The 18,386-nt window shown below is 39.5% G+C and overlaps 2 protein-coding genes across 4 annotated transcripts in view; one reads left to right on the forward strand and one right to left on the reverse strand.

Annotated features, from left to right (window-relative positions):
* The first annotated feature begins 1,546 nt into the window (after positions 1 to 1,546).
* ngb (neuroglobin) lies at positions 1,547 to 6,740 on the forward strand. 2 transcript variants are annotated; one of them, XM_088432905.1, is made up of 5 exons: positions 1,547 to 1,859; positions 1,927 to 2,144; positions 4,455 to 4,563; positions 4,667 to 4,786; positions 4,862 to 6,740. In XM_088432905.1, the coding sequence occupies exons 2-5, from the start codon at positions 2,047 to 2,049 to the stop codon at positions 5,012 to 5,014; spliced, it is 480 nt and encodes a 159-aa protein (XP_088289031.1). In that variant the 5' UTR covers positions 1,547 to 1,859; positions 1,927 to 2,046; the 3' UTR covers positions 5,015 to 6,740. The 2 variants fall into 2 exon arrangements, with proteins under 2 accessions (XP_088289031.1, XP_088289030.1); XM_088432904.1 differs by having other exon boundaries at positions 1,547 to 2,144.
* Positions 6,741 to 9,809: 3,069 nt separating this feature from the next.
* Positions 9,810 to 18,386, reverse strand: part of tmem63c (transmembrane protein 63C) — a 30,553-nt gene continuing 21,976 nt past the window's right edge. The window contains exons 17-24 of one of the 2 annotated variants that reach the window (XM_088432837.1): positions 17,913 to 17,999; positions 17,745 to 17,810; positions 17,499 to 17,661; positions 17,309 to 17,414; positions 16,238 to 16,405; positions 16,042 to 16,154; positions 15,864 to 15,938; positions 9,810 to 14,188 (exon numbers count right to left, since the gene is read on the reverse strand). In XM_088432837.1, coding sequence (XP_088288963.1) covers positions 13,955 to 14,188; positions 15,864 to 15,938; positions 16,042 to 16,154; positions 16,238 to 16,405; positions 17,309 to 17,414; positions 17,499 to 17,661; positions 17,745 to 17,810; positions 17,913 to 17,999 — 1,012 coding nt within the window. In that variant the 3' untranslated portion in view covers positions 9,810 to 13,954. Of the gene's footprint in view, positions 14,189 to 15,858; positions 15,939 to 16,041; positions 16,155 to 16,237; positions 16,406 to 17,308; positions 17,415 to 17,498; positions 17,662 to 17,744; positions 17,811 to 17,912; positions 18,000 to 18,386 lie in introns of both variants that reach the window. The other variant, XM_088432838.1, reaches the window with a different exon arrangement.

Raw genomic sequence — 18,386 nt, forward strand, 5'->3', positions numbered from 1 at the left:
TAGAAACACATTTGTGGTTTGTTTTGTACAAAATAACCAATTTTTTATTGGGTTGTTGTAAAAATACACATTTTGGGGGGATGTTTTGTGTCAAGGAAGCCAGAAACCTGGCTCAAGTAGTGATTTGGCACATTTTATGACCCAAAATGGGCTATTTTTTACTAATTTCCTTAAAAATGCTAAACTGGCATCCTATTATGAACCTGTTGGCTTTAAATACAGTAGTTCTGCTAAATAAATACTCTTATAACAGTTGGGTCACAAATATTGACCTGGATTTTTGGGGGTATTTACTTTACTCCATTTATAGAAGACCCGTTTTTTGACCCAAATGTCGCAAGTTCCAGTCCAGGGCACTCCGACCTTCCCATCTTGAAGTTTGCATGTTGAAGTTTGCGAATTCCTCCCACATTCCAAAAACATGCATGTCCGGTGTATTGCACTAGCAAGGCCAGCGACCCTAGTGAGGATAAGCAGCTATAGAAAATGGATGGATGGATGTGTAAAACTATTTATCTATTTAGAATTTTCTGTCTATTTTTATGTATTTAATGAAACACAAAACAGCAAACAAATTTCCTTAAAAGAACAAACCTTTGCACCCAATATGAACCTGTAACCTGCTGCTAAATAGTATATTCTAAATACATTTGGATCAAACAAAAATAAACGTTCAAAAATTATTTGACTGAAATATTTGGTGTATTTATTTAACGCAAAACCTAAGCAGTTGGCCCTGCCCTTTTGTGTTTAATTAAAGTTTTGTCTCTCTTTGACGTACCTGTTTAAAAGGATTTAAAAGGACTTACTAATATAAGATGAAAACATTTGAAAGCAGAGTAAGGAAATATAAAGTAGCCTACCTGTTTGGTTTATTTATTTAGTATTTGTTCAACCCAGAAAGTTAGATCAGTCACATTTTTCCTCAATTGTTGTGATTATTTTTTCCATCTGTTTAGTTTATTTTGAGTTTGAATGTAGGTTGCAGTAAAGAATAACGCAATGTATCCTTTAAAAAAAATGTACTAAACAATCGCATATAATTCTACACTGAGACCCCTATTATCTACTATGATAATAGTGTGATTGAAACATGCAAAATGATTGCAATGATGTGAAAACACCACATCCATTGTCTGAAATTTAAGCGTCATGTGACACTGCTTCCTCGGCTACATCCTGCCAGGTTGTCATGGTAACAGCGTATCTCAGGGATGCACCTGATTAGACCCAGGCCTCCCCACCCTATTAGATCATTTTAAAAGCATGACCTGCTCACAGGAAATTTATTCAAGCATGCCTGTTGCATCACTACATCGGACATACGATACTTTTAAAGAAATCGTTGATGCAGGTGAAGTTCATTCCCAAAAAGTGTTGTGTTATTCTTGCGAGCCCATGTGAGTATGGAATTCAATGATAAATAGTCACGTCATAACGTCATATGAATGCGTAATAACTTTTCATTCCCAAGCTCACCTGCAGGGGACGCTGCGGCTCACTCAGTGAAGCCTGACCGTAGCGACAGAAGCCAGAGATGCCTCTTTTTTTTTTCTCCTTCTGTGGCATGAATAATAATTGGAGAGAGAGCGAAAAAACGAGCATGCCAAGAGGCGAGCGGGAAATAGGGGGAGAGAGCAGCGGCGATAGCTGCCACAGTGACAGATTAGAGTGTGGCACAACTTGTCGTCTTTCTTGTCTGCATCGTGGGCTGGGGGGAGCAGAGAGCAAGTGCATGAGAGTTTGAGGCAAAGCTGCTGCCCTAACGCACACATACAAACACACACTCACACACAAGCAGACCCCTAAACGCGGCTGCTGCACAACTACTTCAGAGCTAACACTTACCTTCTTGAAAGGTATGTGCAATTTTGAGCGCGTCCTCGCTGCCAGCCGCATCACCTGATGCTCCACTTTGTCTTGCAGGTGCATAAGTTTTGTCTTGAGGATCTCCTCCAGTGGTATGGCTCTGCCAGAAGCGAGTCATCTTGCCCTGTAGAGGAGCCATTTGTTTCCCCTCCAGAAGAACTTGAATCCCCGAGGAGGATGGAGAAGCTGTCAGGGAAAGACAAGGAGCTGATAAGGAGCAGCTGGGAGAGCCTCGGCAAGAATAAAGTTCCTCATGGCGTCATCATGTTTTCCAGGTAACTAAGATAGGAATCCATCCTAAGGATCTTGTTTGATTTCAAACTCCATGTAGCATCCCATTTTTTTTTTTTTTTTGCACACTTCCACTGGAAACCAGAGGCGGCTTGCCTAGTTGCTTGGCGACAGCCTTCGGTACGGTTCTCCACTAGCTGCCAAATCTGACACGTGCACGAGAGATTGAGAAATGTTACTCTGTCATGGAAAATTTGTTTTGTTATGACTTCCAGTATTTGTTATTTTTAAGTGAATCATTACACGTGGGCTAATAAGATGACAGGACAATGATTTTGAGTGTGTCTTGTCACAACATCAGTGACCGTAAACGTGAGAATGCTGCAAGTATAATTCAATTAGGAAAGGGACCCCCTCCTCTCTGGCAGACCCACCACACTGTGGAAATCATGCTGATTTCTCTGTCTGACCATTAGTTGAACTGTTTGTTCTCTAAGTATTTTTCAGTAGGCTACTTTTTATTTCCTTACTCTGCTTTCAAAAGTTTTCATCTTTTATTAGTAAGTCCTTTAAATTCATTCACTCCCATCAACAGGTATAGTCATCAAAAATCTCTTTTAACTGGGCTGGCGGTAAATGCCATTGACAGCTCTATAAGTCAAAAATGAATTTGAACTTGGTTAACAGAGAATAAGTTAAATAGTGTATGAAATGCACGATAAACATAAAGCCACCTTTCCTGAATAGTTAAAAGGATAATAAACTTACTCAGCTATTTTCAGCAGCACGTTAATATTTTTTTCTGTGATTATTGTGGTAACTAAATTATTTTTCATAGACAAGTAATACCTTTAAAAACACATTTTTCCAATTGCTGTTGACTGAAATTGACATCACATGAGCACAAGTCTCGAATAATGACCAATCATGGCTGGGCTGTTTTCCAGGTGAATGATTGTTTGTTACCTGAGCCTTGAATTACATTTAATGTCATTTATCGTTAACAGATGAAAATATTGCTGAATAGGTTGAGTATCCTTTTAATAATATTAAATGAAGACACTTATTGCGCTAATTATTTCTCTTGCTCTAAAAACAATTGCGGGTCAAAAAGGACTGACTCAATATTTGGGTCAATTTGACCCAACTCTTGAGTTGGTTTGCACAAATAAGCTATGCAAATTGGTCTAGTGGTACAAGACAACTTCAAAAATTGTTTTTTTTTTTTTTAAATAAAACAATAACAACACGTAAAGTTAGGTCAAATTGACCCAAATATTGGGTCGCCCCTTTTTTGACCTATAATTGGGTCATTTTTGAACCACTTGTTTTTAGAGTGAAACATGTTTGTGCACTCTCACAAACAGAAAAATACAATCATGGGTCAAAAAAGGATGAGCCCAATGCTTGGGTCACTTTGACTTTTTCGATTTTATCTTTTGTTTTTGACCAAACAATCCCCCCTAAATAGTTTTTTTTTATACAAGATAACCTCCTAAAATTAATTGTTTTGTGTGAAACAAGTCAGAAAGCGGATTAAATTGACCCAAATCTTGCTTTGGTCCTTTTTTGACCCATAGTTGTTTTTTTTCTTACTGAATGGTTTTTAGAGTGCACAATAATTACTGATGAATAATTATGATTTAACGAGGTAGGAAACCGAAATAGGGCGGCTCACTAGAGCAGGGTTAGCATGTCCGTCTCACAGTTCAGGGACCCGAGTTCAAATTCACCTCATTCCGACCTTCCTGTGTGGAGTTTGCATGTTCTCCCCGGGCCCACATTGGTTCTCTGGGCACCCCGGCTTCCTCTCACATTCCAATAACATGCATGGCGGGTGAATTAGATATTCTAAATTGTCCATAGGTCCGATTGGGTGTGTTTATGCTTGTTTGTCTCTGTGTGTCTTGCAATTTGTCTGGCAACCAGTTCAGGGTGTCCCCCACCTCCTGCCTGAAGCTAGCTGGGATAGGCACAGCAAGCATGCGACCCTTGTAAAGATAAGCAGCTCTAGAAAATGAATGAATGAATGACTGGATGGATGGATAGATAATTATTGATATATGACATTTCTATGTTTGCGAATAATCACTCAAATATTCCTTGGAATTCAGCAAGCCTAAGAAATTACAATGTCCTGTCACCTAATTTTCGGACAAGCCTTGCAGGCTACTGATTTGTTTTTTCGGGGGCACCTGGTGCCACGTAGATGATCCTTGCTGACGAATAACAAGTACTCCAGCCCCCTCCACAAAAAAAAACAAAACAAACAAAAAAAAACAGGTTAAACGTTAAAGGTTTCAGCCCATATTTTCTGTACACCACTGTAAAATTATATTTTTTATCTCCACTAGGCTTTTTGAGCTGGACCCAGCTCTTCTCAGTCTTTTCCACTACAACACAAATTGTGGCAACACACAAGACTGCCTCTCCAGTCCAGAGTTCCTGGAGCATGTCACTAAGGTGAGTTTCTCACCTTCAATGGGGGCTTTTAGAAGGAATGGTGATGATTATCAATAATCAGTGGTGTGGCCGTTATGAGGTAAAATGTTCTGACTGACACCAGGTGATGCTTGTGATCGATGCCGCCGTCAGCCACCTTGACGACCTGCACACCTTGGAGGACTTTCTTCTCAATCTCGGGAGGAAGCATCAGGCCGTGGGGGTCAACCCACAGTCGTTTGCAGTAGGACAAACTCCCTGCGAGGTTACCCCAGCAGAATGCCACGCCGTCCACATCGTGTTTGTCGGTCTCTTGCAGGTGGTGGGGGAGTCGCTCCTCTACATGCTGCAGTGCAGTTTGGGCCAGGCCTACACGGCGGCCATGCGTCAAGCCTGGCTCAACATGTACGGCATCGTGGTGGCCGCCATGAGCCAAGGATGGGCTGAGAACGGCGAATACAAGGCGGACTGAGGCGCCGCCGCCGCCGCCGCCTGAGCCGCTGAGCCGTTGCCATCCTCTCACTGGTCGTGGTTGCCATGGAACAAGGTTGTGTAACTTGCAGCATGGTGGCTTTTTTTTATGCTGCTGTACATTAGCGGCAAGCGAAGCAAAGGCGAATGTATGGTGTGACCACGCTCCACCCATGGCGGAGTTTCTTTTCTTTGCTGTGGTGTTTAGCAAGCGGGGTCAAATGCAGTTAACCTGAACAAAGCAAAGAGAGAAGCACGAAGGTTCACTTGTATATACTACCTTTCATTATATCTTCTGACCGTAGTAAAACACGTGATCTATCGTCAAAGCATCACCCAGCGATGAATATTCAATCGATGCCTCATGCTACTCAAAAGTGATACGGGTTTGTATGGCCCATACGGGCAGCTCTGGGTCAAATCGTGACCAAAACAAAATGTAATCACTTTACTCATAACGTTTTGTGTATGTTATCCAACTTTTAGTGTATTTATGAAAGGTTATTCTTTTCCATTAGACTCACAATCAACCGCTACTGACAAGAACTGTTATACACTGAAAGCTTTCTACTGTAATCTTTGACTGTTAATGGTGTCCTCGTGCACCTTACCTTATCGTATCTCAATAGTCTTCATCTGACTGTTAACTATTAAGACTGTTATGTTCAGGTCAAGGTTGTATAGGAAGACTTTCTTAACTTTCACGTTCATGTTTGGTGTTAATCACTGAAGTCAAATTTCTCAGTGTTGTAATGGCGACAAACTTAGGAATTGTGATGTGAACGCTGAATACTGAACAAGTAACGGTAAACATTTGTTTTCAATCCAAACAAAAATGACATAACCGCTAAGGCATAGTATGCATCCTATACTGTATGTGTATCATTGGGATAACTGTTATAATTTCTTTCAATGCCAAGTATTTGATAACACCATACAACTGTAAATCCAAGTTGCTGATTATGTGGTTATTAACGCTTTATCCTGAGTTTACATGAAAAAGTTTATTTTTATATTCCAAAACATAGATGTATATTAACTAGAGCCATTGTTTTACAGTACATCAACCTGCCATAGTACCTTGTGTAGATTTAGGGAAACGCTAATGTTACAGACTACAGAAGGGGTGCCACACTTTTCAGCACATCGGTTACATATAGAAAGGAGCACATACAAATGATCTATCTAATTTATTTGAAAATACAATATGCTTAGACGTATTCATATGTACAATATAGATTTTGTGATGTGTTTCTGCAAACTCAGACTTATGCCTCTGAATATAAACATTGAGGTACTGATATATTCTAATTCTACAATTGATTGCCTTTAAGATTTGACAGCATACATTGAGGTATCTCAAACGAATACGAAGACGAATTTGAATGTTACCCAGTTGAAAACCTAATCTTGAGAATAACGCGTTGACAGTTGTGACACATTCATCTTTTAGTGGTGAGCAACGTCGTCTAATCCTTTCTTTTTATACACTCTGATTACAATTTCAACCTTTTGACTGCTGGGAAATGAAAGTTGAGATCTTCAGGTGGTTGTTTTGGTAGAAATGCCCAAATGGACATAAAAAAAATTGTATTTATGTCAACAACTCAAAACTAATCCCTGTGACATAGACCTGGTTTTGTGAAAACACATCATATATAGATTACACATACATTATTATATGTATTTTGGTGTACCTTGCATATCTACATAAACTTATTATATATATATATATATATATATATATATATATATATATATATATATATATATATATATATATATATATATATATATATATATATATAAATATATATATATATATATATATATATATATATATATATATATTTTATATATATATATATATATATATATATATATATATAATAAATGTACTTTGTATAATAATTTGTAACATATATATTAAAGACAACTTGCAAATTTGGTGTTTTAGCCAGAAACTTGAAGTCAAATCAGGATTTTGTGAGCCACATAAAATGATGAGGTGGGCTGAATTAGGCCCCTGGTCCTTGAGTTTGTCACCTGTGGCATAGATAGAGAGAAACAATTGAAACACAGTACTAAAAAAACGACAATGCAGTTAAACATCACTGCCAAACTATAACCATAACATTAAATGACTTTCTTCATCCAAGAAGACATCCTTGCATCATCTGCTTTTCCAGGTGTACCATTTGTTCAACTGGGTGTGTAGGTGGTGTATTTGTAGTTTTGTTTTCCCAGCATTGGTATGTTACCCTATGCAGGTTGTCTCTACTTTCACTATTTTTACAAGGCGCCCTAGACAACCGATGTATAACATCCACTTTTGTAGATAATGGGTGTGTCACTGTCTACCTCATCGTTATTATCAGCTGCTACTGATCTGTGATGACCTTTAGTTATCCTTCGACCAAAACAAAACAACAAAAGAAACACACATGGTTAGAGTTAATAATGCAAGTTGGATTCCATGCTATAGTTTCATAACTTGTATGTGTGCATACATAAGTCTCAATAAAGTGATTTCTTGTGGACATTTTACAGCAAATCCAGGTCAGTGTGTTGTCACATTATTCGTCGCAGATGGTTCCAACACAATGGCGGCCATTTGATTTCAGTCACACGAGACCCGGTATCTTGCCAGTTACGTAAGAGCCATGAATGGCTCATCGCCTCGAACGGCGGAGATGAGCGTGACTTCAGGCACATCAGCCCACTTACTCATGCAAGCGCACAACATCACATCAAGATTTGCCAAGAATTGACAAATTCAGGCAACGTCTTGGAGATAATGGTATTCCCGCAGGCTTGAATATCGGTTTGCGCATGCATAAGTGAGGGTTGTATCATCCGTGAGCAGGCTGTCTGTCTTGCTGTTGGATCTGTGGCTGACATGGCCTTAATTTGTCTCCGTGCACACTGCCAACGCTCTCCTCACTCGCCGAGCGTCTCCGGCATTTATATTACTTTGCAGCATCATGGTCTCGTCTAGCCACTGGCCTGGAGACGGATGAGACGCTGACCCAAGCCTCTCTCAGGTCACCTAACGATGCAGAGTAACTGCTGCGCTGAATTAGGGGCCTAAAGACAATGCGTGCAGATTCATTAATTATTTGTCACTATAGTGCGACAGTCCAGCCGTGTAGTATGCTCTGGAGGTTGTCGTCTGTGAGAAAAGATATTATTTTTAGAATGTCTGCAATGTGTTTTGGAAAGAAGGGGTATTAAACGTTGTCATGGCAACTGTTAAGCGTGTGTGCAAGAGCGCGTGTGTATGTGTCGGTGCGTTCACGTTTGTTTTTGATGGAGCAGAGCGAGGCGCAGCTCAACCATCCTAAATAAGATGACTGAGAGCAGATGACAGCCCCACGTTTCTTCAAGAATACAACAACAACAACAACAACAACAACAACAACAATAATAATAATAATACTAATAATAATAATAATAACAATAATAATAATAATAATAATAATAATAATATTTATGGCTGTCCAGATATCGATCACGTGATCAGGTCTTGTCTACACGTAACCGGGGCCATTTAAACCCAAATAATTCTTACCCCCGTGTGTAAAGAAATTTTGTCCATATAGCTTCGTTTATTGAAAACAAATTGCAGCTACACGAATCCGGATAGTGAGTCTTAATTTATTTACACGCAGCTTCGCCAAATTCTGTCAAATCAGGAAAAACTTTCATTTCTTAACGTCACCAGCATCGGCATCTTTGGCAGGAAATATAGTAAAGTGATGATGTAAAACTCCGGTTTATGATTGCTACACTCTCACGCCGATCCAAAGAGTTTGACAAATACTGTATATCTGAAAATAATGGCTACACCCCTGAACCTGGTCTAGCAATCAGTTTCCATCAACAAGTCACCCTTTTTCCATATTGAACTGCTGAACACAAACTAAAAAAAGTTCAGTAGTTTTCCAAATAGAAATTACATTTTTGTAATAATCATATAGTGGGGGCGGCAGCGGTTTCTTGCAGGAGGCAGAGGTCTTTTCTATTCTAAGCATCGGCCAGGAGAGAGGGAGAGGAGAGTGACAGGTAGCATACCCGCAGGAATTCACCTTTCACGGAGAAGCACGTTGCCACGGGTGACAGGGGAAATGTCAGTGTGCTTGTTAGTTACTCTAAGCGATGAGCATGGACTTTAAAGTACATATGGACATACAGTACCACCATTGCACTTGCAAACTTTCTGAATTAATTCATTCTGCAATGTTTTTGACATATAATGTAGTCATCTCAAGAGTGCAACTTAATTAATTTCTGCACAATTAGGGGATTACATCTCCCCAAAGCAGAAACAGACATCAAGTATGCAATGAATTACAACATGGTATTGCATCTCGGAATTAAGTGCCCTTTCCCTCCATCTAATGTGGATCTAATAGCCAGTAAAATATTCCACAGCTAGTTCGTATGCAGACACACTTCATCAGCCATTACTTAACTTACTTTTGCATTTATTAATGTGGCGGCTCCAGAATGTCAGCCTAATAGTTATTCTTGGTCAGAGACATTGGATCATGGATTTATTGGACCATAACAGTTTCCAACATTGGAGTTCACTACATTATAGTTTGGTGTGTGTGTATCTCCAAATACATATACATATACATATATATATATATATATATATATATATATATATATATATATATATATATATATATATATATATATATATATATTTCAATTACATTTTTTGGTCTCTTTTATAACATGTGATGGGTCCTAGCCCGTGAGCCAGAAAAAGTAGAGCAACAGCATGGTACAAATTGCACGGACTGAGCCGAATGGATTTTTATTTCAGTTACAGCACTCAAGACTGCTTGACAAATGGGACCAAGCTTGGAAGAGAGGAATTTTCAAATGATGCTGTTTTCGAACATGGCCATGCATACAGATAGTTCAAACAAGAAAAAAATGTCTGGAAAAGGGAAAATAGAACTAAATTAACTTTAAATGCTCACATTGAAAGTAAACCATTTAATTATCTAAATATCCTGCAGGAGCTTCAGAAAGAAAGATGGGGGATTTCATTTTAAAGCTTTTATCAGTTTCAAAGACCAGTTCTCCGCAACAATAAAGCAAAAGTGACAACCTTCAGGCAAGTTAATACATTTGGAAAGATCTTGGAAAGAGCAAAATGTCAATACAGGGTGACTTCTTGCAGAGGTTGAAATGTGTCACGATCATCAAAAGATGCACTTCATTTCTAATTAATGTACATGGACTCAGAAAGCTTCAGGGCTTTCTTGTACATACAAAGGCCATAAATACAACCAAAGGCCATTATTACCTGGTCTCTAAAATTGGAATATTTGTTGACATGCTGCAATTAACTGCTCGCAGACACCTCAGGTGGAATGACTGGATGGATTAATATTGTCTGACTTGGCTCACAATCACCATTGAATAAAAAAAAAGATTTTTTTTTGGATAAACAGTGTTTTATGTTGTCTTTGTTGTTAGTTTGCCAGTCTTCAGTTCATGCAGCATATTCATTTCAGGCCATGCTGGATTGTCACAAGGAAGGTTCTTCAAGGCACAGCAAAAAGAGAAATGCTTGGTGGGAGTGGCAGTACATATATTCCACGCAAAGGAAAATAAAATACCATCCAACCCTTTTCCATATCCGCTTCTCATCACTAGGGTCACTGACTCGCTGGTGCCTATGCCAGATGGCAACAGGCAATAGAATGGGAACACCCTGGAATGGTTGTCAGCCAATCACAAGGCACAGAGACAAACATCCAATCAGGCCCAAGGGTATTTTGGAGTGTCCAATACACCTACCATGCATGTTTGGGAATGTGAGAGGAAGCCGGAGTACTGGGAGAGAACCCACACGGGCATAGGGAGAACATGTAAACTCCGTACAGGAAGACCGGAGTGAGCGAGAATTGAGCTGGGGAGTCTGAATTGTGAGACGGACATGCTAATAACTCTTCATAGTGTTGCCCATAACATCTAAATGTGAAATGTACAGTTTCGGAGAGTATTTGTAATAGGTTCTATTGATTCAAATTATAATGTAATTGCCATGCAGTCAGCAGATATACATACAAGAATCAAATCATATTTGACCAATATTCCACCAAAAATTGCTCAACAAATGTCAATGATTTTAGCTCAAATTTAATAACACAGTTAATGTTTTGGTTTTTCACCAACACAAAATAATCAAGTAGTTGGAAATGAGCTGGTGAAATTTCTCATGCTTTCTGATGGATGAAGGCTACATATTGGACATTGGTAGATTAGTTTCCCTTTTTTTTGGCGGGTGGGCAAGAACATAGATCACATCACCAGTGGAACACATCATCATTGGTAAATTAGTAAACAATTTAAATGTTTTTGGTTTTGCACTCTTACCCTTAAATGGTGATGCTAGGAAGATTGCTAACATCCCCATATACATAACATACATGCAGTCCAGCCATTTGCTATTCCATAACATTTCAGAACCACGGACTTTTATATGAACTAACAATAGCGTATAATCACCATAGAGAGAAGTCAAGCCACTGGCAGCCATCTTACAATGAAACTAACTATGTTACCCTAACTTGAATACGTTGATTTCTTTGCCGTTATCACATTATTTACAGTCTGTTCCATGTTCCAATAAGTCTGGGAGAAATGCTAATTGTACATATTATTGCTCAGAAAGTGTAATTTTCTCTTCTATGGGCTACTCATCTCCATCATGTTGTCAGAATTATCAAAAGAAACATGAAAGCAAAGCCCAACAGCAAATAAATGATGTGAGAAGTAAAATTAATCTTTTGAGTCAGGATTCACGAGCTAGAGATATATAAACATTGGCGTTTGTTCTTAGATATTCTCTCGGTACTCCATACAGGGATCCTGGCCATCTTACATCCCTCAGCCATGAGGGGCACAATTATTAGCCAGTTCATTTGTAAGTCCATGTTCAGGATTGGACGGTGCTGAATGTGCAAAAAACTGGCAAATTGCAGCAAATTTTTCCCACAAAGAAACTGACAAAGAAGAAGGCGTATTTGTAGGAACTTCAATGGAGCAGCTTACACCCTGCAATATACTGTACTCTATGGTCAAAATATATAGATGTTTTGGGAGAAATCTAGACTTTGTGTCTGAATTAGAGCTGAGCGATAATCGAGATTTTGCTTTACTTTGAGATCAAACTAAATACTGATGCCAGTATCCCCGATACTGATACCAGGTACTATTAAAAATTTCTCAGTGACTTTGAACCAGATAATTAGAAAATAACAGTATCAAAGTTATAAAATTAGCATAAAAAGAAATCAAAACAAATATAGAACTATCAGTAGACAGACATGGTGATTAAAAGCAGGACTACAATCAGGTAAGGCTGAAATTCAAATAAAAAAAAAAGTAAAAATCAATAATCTGTTCAACAAAACAGTACTAAATACTTAAAATAAATAATAAAATAAATGTAATAAAAATGATTGTAGCTCTGTAGCATGCCAGGCTGGCAAGAGTGGCCCATGTGCATGCACTAAGGAGGGACTTCCCGAGGGACTAAGGAGGAAAAGAAATAAATGACTATCGCTAAATGATCAAATTTAGTATTGACTCTATCGATACTCGCCTCAACCTGCACAGCCCTAGTCTGAATTGAAGGAAACAATTTCTGGATGGTCCCGAGGTTGGCTGTTCAGTTCTTCTTTTCAACCCTTGCTTGTGTGGGATTTTTCTGGTTACTCCTGCTTACTTGTACATTTCAAAAACAAGTTAATTGAATAAACTAAATTCTATATAAGTGAGATTTTAAGATCGTGGATGGATGGATCGTTCGGTTTGGAGCACACAAGATATGAACAAAATATTCTAATGTTACCTACACATCGTGATGACACAAGTTGGTGTCTGGTTCAGCAGAAGTACCGGGAAAAAAAACCAAAACAAAACATCTTCTATTTGTGTTTAGCACACAAAAACGAAAATAAAAATGCTTAACTTCAATGAATATTCCCAATCACTGAGCCATGCCAGTCAAAAGATGAACAGATGATCAATTTTCACTCATTTATTTAGCTCCCCCCCCAAAAAAAACAATCATTGTTCATCTATCTATGCCAGTGATATATTGTAATAGAAAAAGCCATGAAATGCTTTTCCTCCAGATGGCAAACGTTACATAAACATGGTGAGATTTGTCTTTTTTCTAAATGCAAAAGACGTGCCTTGGGTTAATGAAAGAGTGAGAAATACTAAACTACAAAGTCAAAAGAGAAAAATCATTATCAACTCAATTCAAGAACTCAAAAAGCCAAATAATAATAATAATACCACCAACATATACAGTAGCAAAAATAAATGCTGAAGGAAGTAGGGCGGGCTGGAGAGAGTGATGCTGGCTGCTTGTGCTAGGGGTAGGATGGAGAGTGTCCATATCTTACAGTACATCTCTGCGTTAACATTGCACCCTCCGTCTGTCAACTCTCTCACTGCAGATGGCTTCGCAACTCGCGGCACCCCCCCTCAGCCTCGCCGCGCTCTGGCCGCCATCAACCAGATATCACTCCAGCCCGGACCGCTCTGTCAGTCTGGCAGGGCGAGCCTGCTCACACCGCCCACTTTTGCCGAGATTTTTCACCTCCGCTCGTGTCCAAGGGGCACCACGTGGTTAGCGTTTGTGACGGATACCCCCAAAACGCTTGCCTTCCGTTGCTTCCAGTCACTTGGAGTCATGGAGGATGGAATCTACAGTGACTGGCGGGTACGAGACATATTCTGGAGCCGGTATTTTTGTCAGGTCCTCTTCAGCTCCCTTCATTTGACTAATCGCTCCTGTGTGGGAGCAAAGTTGAGAGTCTGAGGTCAAGTGGAGAGAGGAAACATGGCATTGCAGCACAATCTCAGGTGACGTGGAAATCAGTTTTTGGACGGAGTGGTATTACTGATAGCCCACCGGGCTGTCCATGAGTGGGCTTGAGCATGAGGTGTCGGGGGGGTCTTGGAGCTCGGTCTCACGGGTCTGGGTGTGTTCTTCCTCTCCCTCCTCCTCTTCTCCTGCAGGGCCGTGGGCTGAACTTTGGGAGCTGGCCATGGCGCCATAGCTGTGGTGGGCCGGGGAGGGCATGGGGGTCAACGCCAGCTCCGGCTCCAGCAGGACCGATGCCACAAACAGCTGAAGGGACAACAGCATATACAGTACAGTAACCGCGTCATTCAGTCAATCGAGTCATGGGGTTCGCTGTGAATTTTCAGAATAGCGGGACTTCCTAAGTGCAACAAAATTTCTTCCGTGACGCTTACTTGGGTTCCAAGTTGTTCTAATTTCAGAACTCTTTTATATACATCTACTAAAGTATAACGTATACTCTTCCTGTGACCCTCATAAAACTTATAACTGTACAGGCAATGTTTCAACATTCCTAACTAAAAGGCAACACAAAATATAAGAGCAAACTGACTCTCTCAACACCTTGTTGAAATTGAGTATGGATTAGGATTACGGATTTTTTTTAAGACAATGCTGATTTTTGACAGAAAAAAAATGAATACAAATTACACATCAATCGGGCAATTAATTTGAAGAATTACAATGATTAAAATAGTGTCTGTTTCCTCCCAATGCATTTCAGTAGCTGAGAATTTATATGCAGGTTTGCACACACATACATACATACACACACACATAAACATATATACATATACATACACATATATATATATATATATACATACACACATATATATATATATATATATATATATATATATATATATATATATATATATATATATATATAATGCCATCTAGGGGCAGTAGCTGGGAGGAAACACGGACTAGTTTCCAGCCAATCGCAAGGCACGCAGTGACAAACAACCATTCACACACCCAGTCACACCTAAGGACAATTTAGGGTGTCCAATACACCTGCCATGCATGCTTAGAATGTGGCAGGAGGCCCGAGTGCCTGGAGAGAACCCGCGCGTGCTCGGGGAGAACATGCAAACTCCACACGGGAAGGTGCAAGATGGATTTGAACTGGGACTCTGAACTGTGAGGCGGATGTGCTAACTAACCACTGCTCAAGTTAAAAAGTTCAATATTGGCAATATGGCCGATTGTTACGGCCGATGTTTGAAGGGCATGGAATTTACAAAACCTGGGTAGGCAACCCTTTTCCTAGAGAGCTGCATACCTGCATGTTTTTGATATCCCTCTCCTACATCACACCTGATTCAAATGATCAGATCATCAGCAAGTTCTGAAAGAACCCTGATAATGATCTCCAACATCTGAATCAGGTGTGTTATAGAAAGAGGACATCGAAAACATGCAGGACAGTGGCTCTCAAAGACGGAGATGCCTACTCCTGACAATGAGAAAATATATGCCCAAACTGTTTAACTGCTCTGGGCTTCCATGTACATAAACAAGGTATCATAAACAAAAAAAACCTTTGGCCTTATCCATGTGGAGGGTCAACTTTTTACTCAAATTAAGTAAATTTGGAGAGCGGCAAAGCTAATTCCATTGATCCGTTGTTTAAACTTTACATTCAAGATTCATCAAGATTTTATTGCTTTAGATGCTCAAATGAGTAGATAATAGACAAATCTAAGCATATGTCATCACATTACGAGAATGGTAAATGGGGAAGAACATATTTTGTGCAAATCTTGGCGACAAGTGAAATGCTGTGAAGGATTAGAACTATATTATTGTATTTGCCACAAGTAAGATATATTTGTATGTATCTTTTAGTTTTCTATAAGCATGCATGTTTCTTATGCAACTAAAAATGTAAAAATTGAGGGTAAAACATAAAACAGTAACAAAAATTGTACTTTACACTGGAAGCAGTGGTTGAAGTAACTGTGCTCCTGTCTGCATCAGGGAGTGTTCGCTCTGCTGGTTGATTAGACATCTACAATGAACACAAATGCTACTTGAAAAGCTCAGACATTTGAAAACCTTTTTTTTTTTTCCCCACAAAAGTATAGGTGAAACTCAAGTTTGATTCGGCTGACCTGGTAGCTTGTTGACTTGTCTGGTTGCTTTTTAAGGCACAAGCGGAAAAACGAAACGGCAATAGCGGAGATCAGGGACACCAAAGTAAACAGGGTTATGGGATGTAATGCACCTGCGAAGGAAGCACACAATAATTCATCACGTCACCATGCACGTATGGTTTGAATGGGGTATAAAAATTCAAATGAAGCTTACCTAATCTGAGAACAGAGAAGAAGAGCAACCAGAAAATACAGAGGATGGGAGCCAAAATGACTTGATGGATGGCAGCTCTATGGATGTGCTGGTTGAGCTTGGTGGGAACATATGCATAGTAGATGTTGTAGCGATCAACCATGTGCTTCAGGATCACATAGAGCAAACCTGAAGAGGTGCAATGACACATGTGATCAGCATCCGACTTTCAACTCATTATCAATCGAAGGGAATGAAACCTAACCAGGTACAACACACTAGCAAAACATTGTCAGAGATTTAAGTGTAAATAAAAGTTTTGTCGTACATGGACCAGTTCTTATAATTAAGTAAAATATCTTAAGTCATTTCACCATTATCATTTTGTTTTTATATATGACAGCTTTTAGAGATTGATTGGAGACATTTACGGTATTAAACATTTACATTAACTTTTTAAAAGTCCGAATGTATGTGAATGCACCACGTTAGAACTGGTTTCACCTTGTCCAAAGTGTCGTATACGTTCTGTCATCAAATTGTCGGGTGTGCTGGGGGCATGTAATAGAAAAAAGTAGAATAGAAAAGAATGGAAAACACTGAGAACACAGTAGATTACACTTGGACTGGTGGCTCAATGCTACTTTCTGGGACAGAGGCAGGTTGAGGAATCATATTATTGGAAGTCCTTTAGTCAGTTCAAATGGGTTTTAACTGTCATATAATAGACAAAATAAATTATAAATTTTAAGAAACACAGCCTAGCTCGATGGATCGGTTTGTTGAGAGGAGCTGATGTTAACTGAGCATGCGCATGTGGAGACGCATAGGTCACTAGACAAACAGTCTATTTCGACCATTCACTAGCATATCTTACGCCAGTTTTTACGCCAAGCGGCAGAAATTGGAGAAAGAGTGTGTGTTTAGCGTAAAAAAATCGTGGCGTGTCTGTCTGGGATAAGGGCAGCAAATTTTCAGTTTGCACTAAATTGGCAGACAGAAGAGGACAGCGAGGTTAGAGATTAACATACTCATGCACACACAGACGCAGGGAGTAAAGAGAGGCTATGTGAAGCTTAGCGTATCACTCACCAAAGGGTGTAATAATGGGACAAGTGATGCTGTAAGTCACGCTGACAGCAAAGATACACATGGTCCAGGCGTATTCTAAGCCAAATTGGAACTCATAGGTCTGACTCTGCATCCGGACACATAGGCACAAAAAAACTTGACCACAATCTGGAAAAGTAGGTAAAGCCTCAAGAAGGGGCAATCAGCTTACCCGTTTGACATGAATCCGCTCAGCCTGTGACTTAGCGAAGCAGAGACGAAGGCCGTACACTGTCAGCGCCGGGATACGAAGCAGCTCCATGGCGGTGCCGATCAGCCCAGAAGTGATCACGTAGTTTACAAAGAATGCACCATTGTCAGGGAGAAAAACACACCTGAACAGACAGAAATAATGATGAGAAGGTCCCAAATAAAAAAAACCCAACAACAATCATCTGAATATATATTTGCATCTTACTGGAATTTGACATCCTTCTCATCAAGAAAGTTGACATCAAAAAGCCAAGTGAAGAACAAGTCCAGACTACAGGCAAAATATAAAAGAAAATAAATAGTTGTTTTAAGTCAAAAGTGCATTTTTTTTTTTTTTTGGTAAAATGTGCATGTGCTGATTCTGTGGGTGCACCTGGACAAACCAAGTGAAGGCAGGATGAGGACCATAAAAACCAGCAGTAAAAAACACTTGTGCATTGTGACCTGGTTCTCACTGGATCTGAGGGGAAAAAAAAGACAAGGGCATCACTGTTATTTATATATATATATATGTATATATACATACATACAGACATAGATAGATGAAGTGGGTTGTTCACTTTACCTCTAAACTCACTGAGACAACACCTGCAGTATACGACACATTTCTAATCACAGTGATGACTGCTACTCCTATGACACTGTCACAAATGGACAATACAGTATTATTTCTTAAATGGCAGGTGTTTTCATCACGTCATTAGACAGCTCAGCTCTTTGGATCCATTGAGTGCGTAAACACCACTGGAGCTCCATTAAAAATGAATAATATATAATGAGAAATCACGCCATGGAGTATCAGTTGACTTGTTCTGGAGCCGGCGGGCTCATTAGCTCGAGCTAGGCT

Source organism: Hippichthys cyanospilos, chromosome 14 (assembly GCF_059441005.1).
Source record: "Hippichthys cyanospilos isolate Australia breed blue-spotted pipefish chromosome 14, RoL_Hcya_1.0, whole genome shotgun sequence".
Taxonomy (NCBI): Eukaryota; Metazoa; Chordata; class Actinopteri; order Syngnathiformes; family Syngnathidae; genus Hippichthys; species Hippichthys cyanospilos.

Excerpts from the sequence above, each read along its gene's own strand:
- ngb (XM_088432904.1), top strand. The coding sequence starts at position 1,906 with ATGCTCCACTTTGTCTTGCAGGTGCATAAGTTTTGTCTTGAGGATCTC. Across the intron at positions 2,145-4,454 it reads GGCGTCATCATGTTTTCCAG|GCTTTTTGAGCTGGACCCAG; the intron begins GTAACTAAGATA and ends TATCTCCACTAG. Across the intron at positions 4,564-4,666 it reads TCCTGGAGCATGTCACTAAG|GTGATGCTTGTGATCGATGC; the intron begins GTGAGTTTCTCA and ends GACTGACACCAG.